General features: G+C 34.7%; 1 protein-coding gene across 1 annotated transcript in view; it reads right to left on the minus strand.

The window, feature by feature from the left end:
- Nucleotides 1–19,520, minus strand: part of LOC128994218 (la-related protein 4-like) — a 63,717-nt gene that overhangs the window by 43,265 nt on the left and 932 nt on the right. The window contains exons 2-3 of the mRNA XM_054418600.1: nt 10,909–11,160; nt 8,734–8,848 (exon numbers count right to left, since the gene is read on the minus strand). Coding sequence (XP_054274575.1) covers nt 8,734–8,848; nt 10,909–11,160 — 367 coding nt within the window. The remainder of the gene's footprint in view (nt 1–8,733; nt 8,849–10,908; nt 11,161–19,520) is intronic.

The following is a 19,520-nucleotide window of genomic DNA, read 5'->3' on the forward strand; positions in this document are numbered from 1 at the left end:
ATAAAATACACAGAGGATACGCGTTCAGTAACCGAACGTGGATCAGGCGTCCCGGCAGTGTCGTCACCGGGTTGTGGCGGCCCAGAAAGCCATTACCACAACGATACGATGTACAGCTATCGTTGTACGTGGTGTAGTGGATAGTGTTCAGCTGATATGCAAGCTAGGTCCCTGATTCGAACCCCATGGGTAACCTTAACTTTTTGTCAGAGATTTTGCTTTGAATGCCATTTCTTCTTAAGTTCTTAAGTTAAACATCTTTTATTAGAATTTTTGGCATTTAACTTATCATTTTATTTTATAAACGGAATTTAACCATCATTCGATTTTTTTCATTATCAGCAAGTTTGGTTAGTTAGGTTAGGTTATGTCAGTAACTGCCAGATGCCTTATCTACGTCCGGGTACCGGACGCGTAACTTAAGTTATCCTTTGTGCAGAAAATATAATTATTTTCTATGTTTGACTTTTTCTGAGAAAGTGACAGTCATTTTCAGGCAGTTATTTAGCATAATAAGTAAGTGTAAAAACACTAACTATTTTAACGTGTCTTCAGTTAATAATCCCCTACCTGTGTTAAATAGGCTATAAAGTAGGCGTACTTAGTTATATTAGTAATAGCCTACACATTCTTCTAAGCAGACCCCTTGAAGAGTGCACAATGACTTATAGACCTAACTTAAACCTTGTCCATGTTTCAAGTTAATGCTTGCTCTAATTTTTAACTTATTTCTGGGCCCTGTAGCCTAGTTGGTTAATCTTCGGCTAACAAAGCTTAGGGAAAGCTTATAAATTAAATGGGCCAAAAACTAAGTTTAGGTCTAGGCCTAGCCTACTAACTTAACTTAATTTATATTAGCCTAACCAATAATTCAATTCAACAATAACTTATTTGGCAACCTTCAATTGCAGAATAACCAAATTAAATAAGGATAGACCTAGGCCTAACCCTATCTAAACTAGGCAAGGCCTAAGTTAGTAACTTAAAATGCAATTAAGTTAAGTTAATCTCCACGTTCGAAGTAGCCCATCCTAAAGATAAGTAGATGCCCTAAAAAAAACTCAGAGCCTTAACACTAAGTTAACTGCTAAGTTTATGCAATGTGAGATTATTTAATAACTTTAATTGGCGACATAAGAAATTATTATGAAAAACAAATCTCTAGCCTACCTAAGTCATCAAGTTACTAAGATATTAATTAGCCTAGCTCATTCAATTACCCAAGTACAAATAATAAGAAAATATGAATTGAGCCTATCATTAGTCAAGGGAGGAAGGCCACTAGATTAGTGAGCTCAAAGTGTAAAACATTGCGATAGGTCAGGGGTCTAAAAAGTAATTTATTAGCTTCATAAAATAATATTATAGGTGTGAGAAGGAAGAATCCTAATTATTTCTAGCACGCCCAATCGAGTTAACTTATTACACATCCTGCTTATTAGACAGTAATAAAATTATTCACAGGAACTACGTCTAATATAATTGTAACAGCGGATTATTTGATCAAACAAAATTACATCTCCATGTGCATTTTAATTTTTATGGAGAATCTGATACCAGCAAATGTGCAAAGCAGAACACACCGTGGAGCGAGCACTGGGATGCGACCATTTTCTTATTATTACACTACCTACGTAACTACTTATAGTTAAAGTATACACTACACATTATTCTAGTGCTGTTTAATACAAAACGAAATTCTTACCGCTTTGATAGCTTCCAAATTTCAACAAATATTCTTGATGAAACTAGCAAAATGGACGTCACTCAAGGCACATGCCAATGAAACATTGCATCATGGGAAGGAATAAGAGATTCCGTCGTCATCACGCAGCCAGCTGAGTATCTCTTTACATTTTCATAAAAAAGATTCCATAGAGTTACCTCTGACTTGGATTGTAAGTTATAAAAAGTGCACGTTTTAAAATAGTTCTTTTCTTACGTTTGAACTGTAATCAATAACTTTTTCCTACAGTCACCCGACAAAGTTGGCTTCCTTGTACTGTTTATAGTACAGAAAGCTGCTAATTGCTGCATATTTATACTTTGTCGTACGGTTTATACTTTGGTGCACAACAGGATTCCAACGAAACAACACAAAACAGCGTGGTTCTATTATACACGTAATCCGTGTACGCTTGGAAATAGGTTGGCAACATTTAAAGATAATAATACTATGAGCAGCTGATTGACTATTATAACTACGATTTAATCTGTAATTTCGTGTTTATAGTTTATGTTCTCTTTTCGGTATTTCTGAACTTTCTGGTCTTTTCTTTTAAACGTTTTTAAAACATTCCTACGATCTTAAAAAACAAGAAAATACCTTTAAGGCATTTTTTAGGTGCGGAAACCACTGCAAATTAAAAAAAATATACGGAACTATTTTCTCAAGTCGTGGAGCACATTGCTTGCCGAGGAAAAAATAGCGGAGTGATATGGACCGGGGACTACTTCCTCTAGGGCACCTATTTGAGTTGCCAGCTGAACCTAAAAAAGTGTTGTTGGTTAGTCTGGTGTTGTATAGTGTTTGAAAGACTAATTATTTTATATGCTTTATAGTGACTGTAGGAAAAATATGATGTGTAACACGAGTGCAAAAGGCTTTTGCTGCACTCGAGATCATTCCGCACTCGCCTGCGGCTCGAGCGTAAACGTTGCTCTCCTCAACAACACTGTTTACCTTCCCCGTAGCAGCAAACCTAAGCACTCGTTAAATCTAAAGTTATTTAGATTGGGAATAAATGTGTCTTAATTATGGAAATATTTTAGTAAATATGTAGACAAGTTGAAATTCACTTAGTCTGCAGGTTTGCTGCGGCGGGGGTATTTTATCTATGGTATTGTTTACGTCAACATTTTTGAGTTTGAGTTTTGAGTGGAAATGTATAATACATTTTGATTCCCCTCCCCCTGAACTCAAAAAGTGCTATCCCCAGGCGGTTTTCATCATATATTTTATTTTTATTTTGAGTTTCTAATGGTGATTTGATTTTCCCGTAAAACCCCACAAAATAACGTAAAATCAAGTTTTCTCGTAAGTGCCCCGAACGAATTTGACAAACATTAAGAAAGTTATATAGTCCATTAAATTCTGAACAAAATGGTACAACTCACATTGCTGTACAAATTACCGTTCAAAAGTTATTGTAACTTATGTTATTTTCCCATTAAAAAACCTCCCAAAATAACGAAAAATCTTATTTAAAACCCCGGTTTTGAGTTATGTCCACTGTATATATATAAAACCAATGGTTATGTCATAGGTAAAACATATTGTTGCGGGCTTGACAGGTTCTTTAACTTGGCGATTTTATAATAGCTATTTTTATTTACACTAATATTCTGTATTTCTGTCACTACACTGACACTGCACTGTCACTAGACTGTCACTACTCCGGCGGGCGGTGGCTGCGATGATTCTCGGAAGACTCAACTCAACGTAACTAACTCAACTACCGTGTGCCGGAAGACGGTCCCTTATATAAGTTTGCTGTGGAACATTCTGGAGACCCCTAGTAGCCTAGACAAAGGTGTTTACGCCGTAGAACTGTAGAATGTTCTGGGCCCCTACTGAGGTAGTCCGTTGACATGGGTCTATTGTCTATCACTGGTGCGTTCGGAGAATCCCATGTTGAAAAACAACCCTTTTGAGACGATGCCTGGCTATTGTTGCGCCGGGCTCCTGACTTGTAACATGTTCTTAATTCTAAACAAAATTGTGCAGCCCATCATTGCTGTAAAAATTACTTTTTAAAAGTTATTTTAACCTTTGTGATTTTCCCTATAAAAGTATCAGTATCATACACAGTGGAACCTCGATAAGAAGACCCTCGATAACAAGTCACTCTTGATAACAAGTGTATTTTTCAAATCCCCTTCAATTTATTTTACCTCTAAACACATGTAAGAAGTCAACCTTGGTAACCAGACATATTTTATAATCCCTATGAGAGTCTTGTTATCAAGGTTCTACTGCAGTTACTCCCACCACTTACCCACGATAAAGGTTTTTGACAAGCTAATGGGAGAAAGTATGTGTCAGATTGCTGGTACGGTTTATTTAATTTTCTAAATTAATCTATATAAATATTTAATACGCAATACACGCTAAATAGAAAGTTTGTTCCCGATAAGGTTTATTTCTCTAATAAAATTCGCCCCCTCCCCATATTATGCACCAAACAAGCATAATAATTTAAAATTCATAAATCTCAGTTGTTTCATTATCATTTCAGCTCAAATAAAATGTAGCTGCTATGAATTAAAACTGGTTGTGTTTTGAGGTAAATTTGAGTAAAGAATTTGAAGTAAATGATGAATTTGATTGATTTTGAAAGATGATAATCAGTATACCTGTTACGTTTTCTTTTTAAGGAATTTGTGGCCGGTCGAAGACGGTGAGATAAATGCTATTGAATTAAAAACTCATTTATTTTAGACACCTTTGAATGGCCTACAGTGTGCCCGTGGTGTCCATCCACCCGAACCATTAAAAATTGAGCTTTAATGTTGATGAAAAGCAGTGGCGGCATTGGCGGGCTCACAGGGCCCGCGAGCCTTGAACGAGATTTTTGAAACATATAAGGGTGTTTGGTAGAAAATTTTCATGTCTAATTTTTTGTTTGTACTAGAAATTAGAGATACAAATATATAAGAAAAATTTTTATTTTGAATATCAAGCGAGATATGGAGTTTGAAAGTAGTAAATTTTTCATCTTTGGTACCAATTCACAGGGAGAATGGTTAATGCGATTCCCGCCAAAATTGGCATTCAGGTGTGGAAAAATAAGATAATAATCACTAGCTACTTAAAATTATAATTTTTTTAAATTTTTGAAAATTTTGTTACTGATTTTTACTGTTTTACTCAAAACTCAAACTCGAAAATGTTGACGAAAACAATATCCATATACTATGGTACAGGGGAGAAAGTAAAAATTGTCTGCAGTCATGCGGGTTGCATCATCTCTTCTCTGGCCTGCATAAGGGCGCTATGATGGACCGTTTTTAGAATCGATATGGCCACCATCGGGTCACAACAGGAGAGGCCCCTCTATTCTGTTACAGCTAAATGAACTCGGCCATTTGTTAACGATTAAATTGACGAATAAACCTAGTAGGCTAGGACACTAACTAATTCCATTCTTTCATTATTAATATAGGGGGCTGCAAGCAGATTTGTTTATCTCTTGAGTTACGGTACGTAAAAAATGTTACCTTCGAGTTATGGACAAAATCAGATCGGTTCGAAACCGGTTTGCTTTTTTAGGTATGATTTTCAATATAGAATACTGTAACTATTTTCAAGCCGAGCAGAGCCTGGCCTAGTAGCTTAAAAGATCTAGCACAAAATCAGAAAGTTGAGCTTTTACCGGTACTTCGATGAAATCGCGAGTCGCGACCCCAGAAGGCGTCTGCCAGGATTACGACCGCGCGCGCAATTTAAAAGATTCACGCTTTTGCCGCGATCGCAGGTGTCGACGACAATATTTTCCCAGAGGTGACGATGACGATTTCTCCGTTGCCGCGGGAGACGTTCAGGATTTTGCTGGTGGCCAGTAAAAAAGCTGGTACCGGTACCTACGTATATTTTGGTGATGGGAGATGTTCTAACACTACATTTTATGATACTACAGTATGTATAAAAGAGAAATTTACTACTTTTCCGTTGTAATTAGGATTTTTTTATCCGATCCTTTCCTATAATCTAAAACAAGTGTTTGTACGGGCAAACTTTTTTTTTATTTTCTTTCTTTAATAGGGTATTTGTCGCACGGTTTATACTTTGGCGCACACCAGTATTCCAACCAAACAACACAAAACTGCGTGGTTTTTTATGCATGTAATCACAGCCACCTCTGGCTGTGACGTAATCCGTGTACGTTTGGAAATAGGTTGGCAACACTTAAAGATACTAATACTATAATCAGCTGATTAACTATTGATAATACGATTTAACCTGTCATTTCGTGTTTATATTCTGCAAGTCGATGATTACAAAGATTGCTTTAAAAAATAATTTGAACATCCTAGTATTTTACTATGTATATTTAATTAATCTGTCATCCTCTTACAGAAGAATTGAACGTATCAATGATTAGCATTACACATAGTATGAATAAGTCAACCCTAAGTATGTCTTTACCTACATTTTTATCCAAATGCTGAATTTGTGACACAAAAGCTGGATGTTTACAGCTGTTATGTTAAGCAAATTATTTTATGCCAAAAGCTAGTTTAAAATCTTAGCGTCGGCTGCTAGACTTTAAAAAAATTAAAACTTAGTTTTTAAAAAACTGAGACCCTAAACTAAAATTATGGCTTCGACATTCCCTAGTTCTCAAAATTATCTTTCTTTCAACACAAAAATCATGAAAATCCATCTAGTGGTTGATTCAGAATCGTGAAATAAAAAAACACTGTTTCGTTTTAATATTATAGATAGATTTTCGTTCAACGCTTGTTTTGAACATAACCTAAAGTGTAGGATTTGAAAGATAAGAAAGAGAATAATTAGCTCTGTGATTGTGAATATATTTTTACGCCACACTACATTATTTTGACGAACTTCCCACGCAAGGATTTAGTCCAGAAAACAGCTGTTTGCCGCCAGCTTATTCAAATGGGGTTTCATTGCGTAATACTGTTCTGCAATGAGTTTTACCGGACACCAATCAGCTGATTATACTGTATTTTCGTGGCAATTATTGGTTATAAACAAAAACATAACCTCTCTCAGAGGTTATGACTAGTGATTATTAGTCCTTTAGTTGGTGGAAATATATAAGGATTTGTACGTATTAAGTAGTATGGCGTAAACTATCGTACGTAACTCGTCCAAAATGTGTGTACCGGACTCGTATGGTAATCCCGTACTCGACTTCGTCTCGCACGGGAACGACCACACTCGTCCGGTAAACACTTATTTTCAGGACTAGTAACGTAATATACTATTACGCCAGAAGAAATATGTAGCAGAAACTGCAAAACGTGTTTCATTAAACCTGTTTCCTGGAAAATCAAGAAAGAAGTATGAAAGAGCATACGAACTTTTTTCTTCTTGGTGCGTAAGTAAGAAAGTTGTATTTCGTACCTAGGGCCGAAAATGAGGTTTTGCCGGCTCGAGATAGTTTTTAAGTTCGAGACGAAGTCGAGAATTTAAATCGATCGAGAGCTGCAAAACCATTTCGGCCCGTAGTACGAACGCTATTTTTCACCACACTATACCCTATTACCACTATTCACCACTATAATAATGCACACTGATAGTCAACACAACTACAACTTTAAGGTTATGTAAAGAAATAATTTGAGGAATCAGCAAAAATAAAAATAAATAGTTGCTAGGCAACGGTGACAATAACACAATTCTATTGCACAATTCTAATAACAATTCTATGCAAGTTTGATTGTGTATTTAAAATGCATTCATGTTTTAAGTAAGTAAGCGGACAGCTGATTTTGCGGCCCCGGCCTGTAAAAACCTGCTCGGTCCCCAAATTTCGATGACAGCTGGCATGGCCAGCAAAACGTAACTTTCAGCCACCAATTAACGTATGTAATACAGCCAAAAACATCATAGTGTGGTGAAAAATTAGGCCTACTTATTTATTCTATTTATTTATACTGATTATATTGCTGTTGTAGTCTTGAAAATAAGTATCACTTAAAGATATTTCAACTACAAGCAGCTGGTACAGTGTTTCCCATTCCGTTCAACGCTTGGGTTTAACCACGATTACTAGAAAAATACTAGAAAATATAGTAGGCCTAAATAAAATAAAATATAGAAAATACTAGAAAAGATACTAGAAAATGGGTTTAACCTATCCTAAAAACGTGCTGTATAGTTTTTGAAAAACTAACTATTTATATGCTTTATAGTGACTGTAGGAAAAATATAATGTGCAACTCGAGTGCAAAGTGCAATTGCTCACTTTGCTCACTAGTTGCACAAATAACTATTGCTCACTAGTTACACAAATAAATATTTTTCAATTCACGTGCTGCCCCGCAGCGTTGAAATAAATATTATCTGTTTATATCATCTTCCTTTACAATACTTCTTTCCAGATAACGTAAATTTACGTTAGTTCAAAGTCGATAACTCGTCTTGGAATTAACCAATTCAAACAATCATCTCTAATGAAAGCCTTTATTTCTGTGAGTATTTTAAGCCCAAAACATATACAATGACTAAAATAAAATGGAGTTATTTACCATCGATTGCAGAACTACAAACTAGACATACCAATCTGTCTACGTAGACATTTGGATGACGACGATGTAAAATATTTAACATATTAAATACAAACCTAGTGTATGGAAAGCAATTTAGTAACAACGCTATAACACAAGTTTAATGAAATGATCTAAAACGACATTACATTAAATCTAAAACTATACAACTTTACCAATTGTGTTAACATGTAAAAATAATTAATTACAAATTTAGTTTGATTTACAAAGAAAGCTTCTACAGTTATACTACAAAGTCAATATGTAGATATTTGTTTCCCAATGAACTTTACCAAACGTTTATTAAGAAAGAAAAAATCTAAATTTATTTTGATTTATTATCCTTCCTAATTGGTTTATTTGGGATTTTTGCTATACGTTGATAAATTCTGATTTCATTCGGAATGTTAACCATTGAAATAAGTAATTGTGATTCTATTTACTAAAATCTATTATGAGGGGGTTCTCACATTTACACTTCTAGATACATACCATCTGTCGGGGCCGCTTCGGTTTCGACCTCTTCAGTTTCTTTGGGTTGCTTTAGTTTGCTCTCGAAGATGTCAGCCTCAGGGTTCAAACTTGCGGGGGTCGGACTAGTGTTCACCTATAAACAGAATAGTGTCCCAGATTTTATAAGTTCAAACAAATGTTACGTAGAAATGAATGATCAGCCACACAATTCAGAGGAACAACTGTTCCTAATATATCCTACAAATGTTCCTTGAAAAGATAGAGCTGGTAGAAATGTCTTGCTTCAAGTGAAGGAACACCTTTACGATCAAGAAAGTTTTTTATCGCCCTAGGGATATAACCTGTTAGTTTTATACGCATGGCTAAAGGTGGGCTCCGAACAACTGGGTTATAGTAGCATCACCAGTGGCGTACCAGAGAGCCGGTAATATTATCACAGACTTAATGGAGATAGTTATCTTTTATTGTAATACTCGCCGAGGGCTCTGCCCTTAACGCTTATTAAGTCCAATATTGATCTTCAAAACCATGATAAGCCACTCGAAATGCCACCCAACCCGGTATGGCAATCAATAGATTTTATTTCAGTAATACCTTTTACTTTTCAAGTCTAACGATGCGAAGCCCGCGGCTAACAGCTAGTTACATATAACCATTCTAGCTACCACGTTGACAGTTACCATGCAACATCTTGGCTGTATTACAATCTGTATTGCGTTCACGATACCGGTTACCATTGTAGCTTCCACGTTCACAGGTAGATAGTTGTTCGAGCTAATACAGATACCACATACTGTAAAGCTTTGACTATATATCAATAACCACGATAACAAAATTATTCGACCCAGTCTTACCACGTTGACAGTTAGTTGCGCAAGTTAAACAACACGTAATTGTATCTTGATCATTGAGATTTTGATAAATAATAGCCAACTGTCAACAGGAACAGTTCATCTTCAAATATATTCTTTATTTATTTTTATTACTTACTGTACTTATTCTTCACTTATAGGCTTAAATACATGCTCCCTGATGTGTAGTTTCTTAATGTCATCTTAGGTAATCTTATCTTTTCCGCTTTATGAAACCCACGATAACAGTTATTCTAACTGCATTATAATTTACCTCGATAGTTGATTAAGCTGGTACCACGTTTATTGCGCTATTATCTGTTTGTAGTTAGTGACTAGGATACTAGTTTTTCTTACTTTACCACGTTTGTAGTACTTGTTCAAGTCAATATAGAACATTTTCATTATATTTCAATATTTTGCGTAATAGCCAAAGTTATAAGTTCAACTTTGACCGTTCACGCTAATTCAGACACCACGCGGAACACGTTGACAGTGGTTCAATCTGTCATAGTATCCAGGATGACAATCCTTACCATCTCAGTTACCGGTACATTAACCGCGTTTTACTCTATAAGAATAACGTTAACAGTTAACTAAACTCGTATATAAATTCAACAATCTGGGCGATTTTATGTGTGTCGGAAACACGTCATCAGCTATTTGAATTAAAAAAATTCAGTAAAATTTCTAAAATTAACAACAACCAGACGTGAGCCTAAATGAGCAATTCTCAATCCAATATAGATAATTTGGCATGCTTAGGCCCTATTTGGCTCTTTCAATCCGGGATAAAAAAGTACGTTAAAACCCCTAGACTATAAATAATGAATGTTATTATGATCATTACAACGGTTAAATTTTAAGACCGTGTTGTTTACCAAAAATAAAACCAAATGTTATGACAACAAATTATTTATTCTGGCATATATAATCATACTTAAATTTATATGATGTTTTTACTTATCAAGAATGAATTAAATGACCAGTAGCAGTAGCGTGAATGATAGATATCCAATTTACCAAAGGTATCTTTGTAACATATTCAAACGAGAATATTGTTTCTGTGATTTAACACGACTCCTGAACGTTGTGGATCCTGTAATCCCGAGGAAGAATCGCAACATATGTCTGAGACAATCATTCCCGACACCATCAAACAGGTTGTTTACGTTTCCCGGGTTCCATATGGATGCCTCTCCCACGTGCTGTCAACAACGTTTAGCGATCTTCCGGAGATCCTGGACTCCCTGGACCCGCAGGGACCCGTCGTCAACCCCCAGGACCCCCAGACATTGTCCTCTGGCCCCCCGATGTCAACATATGGTCTAACCTATCCTACCTTCTGGATGATGTAGCAACGGGCCGAGTATGCGGTGCAGATGTAGGTGCCATCGGCGTCCAGGCAGGCTGCCAGAGGGTCCGCCACTTTCTTGACTGGCACTCGGCTACAATGGGGCATCTCCTGAGGACATGTACATGACCGGACCGACCTGTTGAGTTCGTAGGTTCGACTGGTGATGCGCCGACGCTCCTCGCGGACACGCGCGTGGGTCACCCCAAGTGCAACATCGACCCACCCCACCCAGCATCTCTACCTTCAAACTGTGTTATCTGAGTGTTTCAAAATAAATTGTAAACTTGTACACTTTTATTGGATAGCGCGATTAATTTCATTCATATCAATGGATACGAATGTGTTTAAATATAGCCAAGTAGTGTAGTTCCTTCTCAAAAGCGACAATTTTTGGTTAATCAGTAATACGGTTAATCTGAACTATACGCACGGTGTCAGGGTTGTCAATGTTGTGTTTATTTTTCTGTAAAAGACCTCGTTTTATAAGTTTTATGTAGTTGAATACAAAATATGCGTGAATAGACTGCAGTCAATTTATTTTATTCAAATAGTTTTACGAAAATACATTATTGATTGCCCTGTTGTAAAAGGCAAGAGTATTACACAAAACTCCCACTTACATGTAAAAATACAAACTATACAGGGTTGAAAAGCCACGGTACATTTAATTATTTTAACAAATAGTCAAGATAGCCAAGAGCTAAAAACTTGGTACAAAGTGAATCGGCGTTAAAATCATGTAAACACATTATTCAGTGGTGCCTTAGACTAAGCAACACGAAGGGAGTATGTTTTCTTATGGTGTTACGCTACCCCATCAGGGGGACGGCCCGCTAGGAGTCAGAAGAACATCTTAAATATGTAGCCATAGGTTGATATGTACATCAAACATCAAATTAAAGGACTTAACTAGTAAATTACAATGCCGTGAATTTGAACTCCAACGGTAAATTTTTTCACATTTTCTTCGATACAAATTGTTATAAGACATTTTTAATACAAATCAAGAACATTTTCAAAGTTTCTTTAAGTATTTCTAAAAGTCTTTAATATCAGTTAGTTTTAACAGTCTTTTTTTCATACATCGTTATCTTGAACTATTAACATTTTCTTAGATTACATTTTTTTTATATAAGACATGTTTAATATCATTCAAGAACATTTTCATACTCGGTTGTCCGTTTGAGTACGGGTTTGCGGCAACGTGTTTTACTAAATAAGAACTCGGCCAACAATGTACAGGGTGTCCCGTAACTCTCTGGACACATGTATATAGCGTTATTGCTTAGGTCAAGACTAAACACATTTCGCCATAGGAACATGGGTCTGTGGTGCCTAGTTTTCCGTCCGTCTGTATTTATGTGTTATTTAGAAAAAGATTAATAACTCCTCAACGGTTTGAGATAAAGCATTGAGATTTTGCAAAAATGTTTATCTTATTAAGACCCATTTTCTTTTAAAATTATACTTTAAAAACATCAACCGTTTCAAAATGGTGGCCATTTAAAATATTTGATGCCAAATTTCACGAAAACCGTTAGCTTTACAAAAAATTGCAAGAGAAAATAAAGTTAGTAAATTTTATATCGTTTTCAATGATTTATTTGTTAAGAATGGATAAATAATAAAGGAGAAATGTCTTCTTTTCCAAATGCATGACCACTTTTCTCCATTTAAACAATGCTTAATAGGCCTACTCCTATTACATTGTCTAACATTTTTTAAATTTTTACTCCTATTGCATTTTGGTTGACTCTATGCATAATCTAAAGCTGGCTGAAAACTGGTTAATTTCTAATAATCTTCTTCTAAATAATGATAAGACAAAAACTGTTTTGTTTAACCTTCGTGAAGTACACAGTACGCCAATGGATGAGAGAAATCCAAAATTTTTTGGATTAACTTTTGATTCTACTTTGACCTGGCATGACCATGTTATAGTTTTAAAAAATAAACTGAGTTCAAGTATATTTGCTCTTAAACAATTGAGGAGGTAGCTGCAATAAGGGCCTATGGATCCATAGGCCCTTTTTGCGGAGAACGTTTCTTTCAATTCTACACATGTTTGTTGGTATACCTGCAAAGTTTCATATTTGAATCTGAAGTATTTCTTTTGTACAGCTGTTATTAGAAAGTTGTGTATAGGCCCTTCTTGCATAGATCGAGGTTAATGACACTGAATGTTATGTATAGGGTGTCCCACGAAGGGGTTTAAACGTTTGATTTTATATTACGCGCCCATTCATGCACCGAACTTTTTGAAACTTTACACAGTTTACAAGGTAGGTTTTAAAAATATTCTGGGAACATTTCAACTCCCTAACCTTAGTAGAAACAAAATGGCGACATATTGAAAAAGTTACTTTAAAACATTAAAAAAGATATTTTTGGTTTTATAAAATATTTTTATTGTTACTTTCCAGGGCAATATGACTTTAAAACAAGAAAAAATTAGAACATAGCCAAATGGAAAACTAAAAATTAATCAAATAACTAATAAATAATAATAATAAATAAATAATTAATAATAAATCATGAAAGTAGTTTTTATAGAAAGCACATTGGTAAATTTGTCAATAAGCCGCCATTTTGTTTCTACTAAGGTTAGGGAGTTGAAATTTTTCCAGAATATTTTTAGAACCTACTTTGTAAACTGTGTAAAGTTTAAAAAGGTTCGGTGCATGAATGGGCACGTAATATAAAATCAAACGTTTAAACCCCTTCGTGGGACACCCGGGTTATGAATGTTATTATGTTTGTTTTGTTCAGTTTTGTAGTGTGTTAGTGACCAAACAATAGGAATATTCAGTTTATTTTATTCTTTAACATCATGCTAACTACTAAATTTACTATTTTGGACACTTTTAAGAAGAAGGGTGCTAAGAAGAAAAGTGAAAATAAGGAAGAATGGGCTCGAAATACTATAAAACGTCAGAGGTTATTAAATTAAATTAAATTGTAGAGACATTAAAAAAAAGTATTAGATATCCAACTAGCCTATGACTCACTTTTTTAATTGTAAAATAAAAGTGTTACCTACATTTTCAACTATGACTCATATTTTACTGTGCAGCCTACCTTTTTTTCTCTTACAGGTTACACTATGATTTTATTATTTTTAATTACTGAGCCGGTAAGATGTCATTTTAAATTTAAATTTTTCTTATCAAACTGTTAGAAATTGCCTAAGAAAACACATATTTTATGCTTTAACAGATCATATAAATATTGGTCTATGCAAAAAGGGCTTGTAAAAACTTCTTCTATGCAAAAAGGGCCCATGCACTATTTCACATAAACAAAAAATACTTAATAGCCTGATATTGTTATTAAAAAACCACGGTAACAAAATTTGCTTCAGGTTCTAAAGAATATGGAGAAGTATTCCAAGTTAGATTCTTAGTAAATGTAATATTTATGCAAGAATGACATTTTTTCGAACTCGTTTTTCTCAAATCAATGTTCTGGCATAAAGGCCCTTTTTGCAGCTACCGCCTCAATTATGTGGCGAACTAGAACGGCCTTCTCTCATACAGGCATACTATGGACTTTTTCATAGCCATTTAAGCTATGGGTTACTTGTTTGGGGGTCTTCTGCTCATGCAAAAGAAATTTTCAATTTGCAGCAAGACAGCAAAGGGCAATTAGGGTAATAGCTGCTATAGATAGGCACCATGATTGCACTGATTTTTTTAAAAGAATACCAAATATTAACACTGTTTTCTCTATTTATTAAGCAATGTCTGTTATATTTAAGACCACAATTAGATAAGTTAGATCATAGGAGAGATATACACTGCCATAATACTCGTCATAAATGTAATATAAATCTTCCTTATGTTAGACTTGCTAAAACTGATAAAAAACCATTAATTTTAAGCAGTAAATTGTATAACAAGTTACCAATAGCCATAAGATTACGTTGTGATAAGGATTTCAAAATTAAAATAAATAACTTTCTTTGTAATCAGCCATTATACTCAATAGAAGATTATATGTCAAGAACACTGACTCCACTATATTTTAATTAATGTTTATGTTATGACTAATTTGACGTGCCAATGTATTTGTATGGAATATTAACTGGCAAATAAAAATCCCATTCTCATTCTCATTCTAAATCTATTCTCCACTTACCATCTTTCATATGTATTTACCGTCTTGTGCTTCAACAGTATAATTGTAAATTACTATTGTTATTAGACGTATAATTTCTTTGTTTTTTCAGGTAATTTAATAACACGTACGATGCTGATTAAGAAGTTATTGTCTAATAGTAGTTTACGCAACGATTGCGTAAAGATAGTGTTAACGACACGAGTAGAAAATTTAAGGTACGAGCCTTGGCGAGTGCCTTAAAAACTTCTACGAGTGTCGTAAAGACTATTAACGCGAGTTGCGTACACTACTTTACCTACGACCGTTTTTTAATTACTATCAATCTGGATTTAATTACTGACAATCACTAATGATAACTTTTTAGAGAGGTTATGTTTTCGTGTATTGTCATTGCCACTGAAAGTGATGCAACGACTTGTTGTATAATCAGCTGATTTCCTGTAATTACGTGTTTGTTAAACTTCGTTAAATATTACATTGCTAGCAGCATTCTTACCATAAATAATATTGTATCAGGTACAATTCGGCAAATATTTCATTTATTTTTGGACTTCCACCAACTTAATTAAGAATACGCGAGTATCAACATGAACAAGTCGGATCAACAATTAAATTGGTCAACTGATCAGCTGATCAGCTGATTAGTTTACGTTTGAAGCATTACAATTTTAATTCTTTTCTCTCAATACTTGAACCTCATTGGTCCGTTACCTGTGTGGATATGAGAAAACTATGCGGATATGAAATGAAACTATGCGGATATGAAAGTAAACAGCTGTAAAGTGAAACTTTTTAATTCTAAGAACTGGACTGAAATGGCTACTTTATAAAACGGTCGTAGGTAAAGACTATTAACGTGAGTTACGTACACTACTTTACCTACGATAGTTTTTTTTAAGTACTAACAATCTGGTTTTTAATTAATAACAATCATTACTCATAACTTCTTAGAGAGGTTTATGTTTTCGTCGATTGTCATTGCAACTGAAAGTGATGCAACGACTTATTGTATAATCAGAATCAGCTGATTTCATGTAATTACGTGTTTGTAAAATTTCGTTAAATAATACGTTACTATTTTTCAGGCAATAGCTTCTGCTAGCAGCATTCTTACCAGAAATACTGTATTAGGTACAATTAGGGAAATATTGCATATTTATTTGGACAACTCAATAATATAGTGAAACAATTAATTTACAGTTCGATCTCAGCATCGAAAATGTGGTCCACAACGAGTTGGGTGAAACAATGGTTAAGAGGTTTTCAAAATAAACCAGAAGCACATTTTCAGTTTATCAATCTAACCTTATTTTGTTTTGTCCATTTAATGAATTGCTGATATGTAATTTCATACATTTGTTTCGATTTTATTGGCAAAAGATTAGCACAAACAGTTTGTGCTCTCATTTCCATCTCGTCAACTTCACTTTCACTAAAACTGAAATTTTTAAATCAGTTTAATCATTGACTATATATAACTATATATACAGTAGTACCTGTAGGTATATACATATAGTCAATGGTTTAATCTACCTTCCTTTAACCACCAACTGAGGTTAAAATTACGCGAGTATCAACAGGAACAAGACGGACCAACAATTAAAATTGTCAACTGATCAGCTGATCAGCTGATTAGTTGACGTTCTAAGCATTACAACTTAACTTATTTTCTCTCAATCCTTGAATCTCATTGGTACGTTACCCGTGTTGTTATGAGAAAAACTATGCTGTTATGAAATGAAACTAGGTATGCTGTTATGAAAATAAACAGCTGTTAAGTAAAACTTTTCAATTCTAAGAACTGAACTGAAATGGCTAAATTAAAAAACGGTCGTAGGTAATAGTTATTTGTGCAACTAGTGAGAAAAGTGAGCAAATGACTCACTCGAGAGAAATCCTTACTCACGAGCCGTAGGCGAGTGATGGTGAGGAATGGTTTCTCGAGTGAGGCAATTGTACTTTGAACTCGAGTTGCACATTATACTTTTCCTACAGTTACCATAAAACAAATAAATTGGTGAAGAAACATAACCTATTTTTACACAGAAGTGAACTTTTAATATAACATTTAATGTGAAGTGACAAATACAACAGTACAACAGCTGACTAGCTGATTTACAGCCAGTGCTGCCAACTTATTTCGCGCGCATACAACGTTGCCTGCATGTTACGCGCTCACTATTTCGTGCCTTCACGCTGCAAATCTGGAGTGAGACAAAGTAATTAGAGTGAGACAATGTTAACATTGTCTCACTGATGAGCGAATTGGCCACTTTGCTTTCTCAAATCAGTGAGAGAACATGTACATTGTTAGGTAACTGTGGGAAAACACTATTTACGCGAGTTGCGTACACTACTTTACCTACGACAGTGTTTTAAATACTAAAAATCACTACTCATAGCTTTTAAGAGAGGTTATGTTTTCGTTTATAACCTCTCATTGCCACTGACAGTGATGCAAAGAAACATTGTATCAAACACTAAATGCACCAACCAACAATTAAATTGGCCTGAACAGCTGATAAGTTGAAATTCCAATAATTACAATTTTACTTCTCCTCTTTTAATCCTTGAACCTCATTGGTCCGTTACCACCTGTGTTGTTATGAATAAAGCTATGCTGTTATGAAAGTAAACAATGTTTTTATGAGATACTTTTCAATTCTAAGAACTGTACTGAAACGGCTACTTGAAAAAAACTGTCGTAGGTAATAGTAGTTTACGCAACGATTGCGTTAATCTTACGTTAATCTGCGTTGCGTTAATCTGCGTTAGTCTTTACGACACGAGTAGACTATTAACGCGAGTTGCGTATACTACTTTACCTACGACAGTTTTTTAATTACTGACAACGTTAAAATTGTTTAATTACCAAATGTTAAAATACAACAACAGTTTTATCAATGTTTGTATATAAAAAATCACAAACATCCGAAACTCTAGTTCATATATATTACGTAACTTGTCACCCGTTCTATAGTCAATGGAATTATTTCAATTTTATTTAAGTTTAAATAGCTTTGTGCTTATTCTCTTCAAGTTGTCAAATACCACAGAATATATATTTTTAAAATGAATTTAAAATTGTATATATAGTATAATTTTATAACATGTTAAATGTTACCACAGATCAAGATTTCCACAGTTTTGTGTTAGGTGTAAAATAGTCCAGGAACAGCTGATATTATCTAATTAACAATAGATCACTTTACTTGCATGGTAAACTTAACAAAATGAGTCTAATACCGCACAAAACTGGGTTTCTGAGTGTTTTTTATTCTATTACCAATAGACGTAGACACATTTCAAGTTATTAAAAACCTTCTCATGCATGTAGAGAATACATCGAAATAGTTTCATCATAATCTGTTTTGTCGTTTTCCCAGAGAAGAGAGCGTAAAATGCCATCTTGGGTGTTACAGACAGACAGAAATTAAGATAACACGCGTTTCGGCTTTCCTATCGTATGAAATGAAAAAATAACCGAAACATTTATGATTCTACGCAATGTACAGGCTAAACTCTAATTTTATTTATATAGATTAGCTAACCTAACCCAACCTAACTCAATTTTCAAAATTTCATTGGATGACAAAAAAGACATGCGAGGAAGATACGTTGGCCTTTCAAGTATTCCACTACACCTAACATTCCGTAGAGAGATTATATTTACAACTTTATGTTATATTGATAAGGCTGAGACAACTAACTGACATCCCCCATGTCAAGGAACTCCAGCTTTAACAGTAACCCCACAATCAATAATTTCTCAAAACTATGATAGAGGGTTCATTCATTGGCACAGAAGTACGATATGAACTGACGCGACGTGACGAAGGAAAAATCAAACTTACGCTGTAACGGATATACCTCCCTTTGAAGTTAGAATATGTCTTCCCAAAAAATATTTTCTTTTGAAATAAAATTATATTACACTGACGAAATCACGAAAGTGTTTAACTTCTAAAGATCCATCAATACGATTTTAATACTATTTAAACGTTCTTCCAAAGGAAGATATACCATATAACATACTAATAATAACTCCGATGACGTACGGTATGGGGAATATTTTATTCATTGAATGATCAACCTAATTTGGCAACTAACGCAATTAATATCATTATTGTTAATACACTTTAAACAATGCCAAATGCTCAAAATATGTATATTTCACCCAATTCGTCGCAGTTAGATGAATTATTAACGTAGGCCTTGAAAGTAACCGTCGATTTCGACGGGTTTCACCTAGTAAAGCAAAATCTTTGAAAAAAGTTAGAGTCTCCTACGGGTTTCGAACACAAGACCTCCTGATCACTAGTCCGATGCGCTATCAACTAAGCCACTAATGCCGCTCTAATCACATCGTTTCGTTACGGTAATCGTGTTGCCTCAAGAGAAGACATTAGCCATTATAGATATGACGTCACCACACCTTTAGCCATCGTCCCTCCCGTATGCCCATTCCGGCGGCGGAG

This window comes from Macrosteles quadrilineatus, unplaced genomic scaffold, assembly GCF_028750875.1.
Source record: "Macrosteles quadrilineatus isolate MER2022 unplaced genomic scaffold, UCM_ALF_1.0 Scaffold_5__1_contigs__length_97177068, whole genome shotgun sequence".
In the NCBI taxonomy this organism is placed as follows: domain Eukaryota; kingdom Metazoa; phylum Arthropoda; class Insecta; order Hemiptera; family Cicadellidae; genus Macrosteles; species Macrosteles quadrilineatus.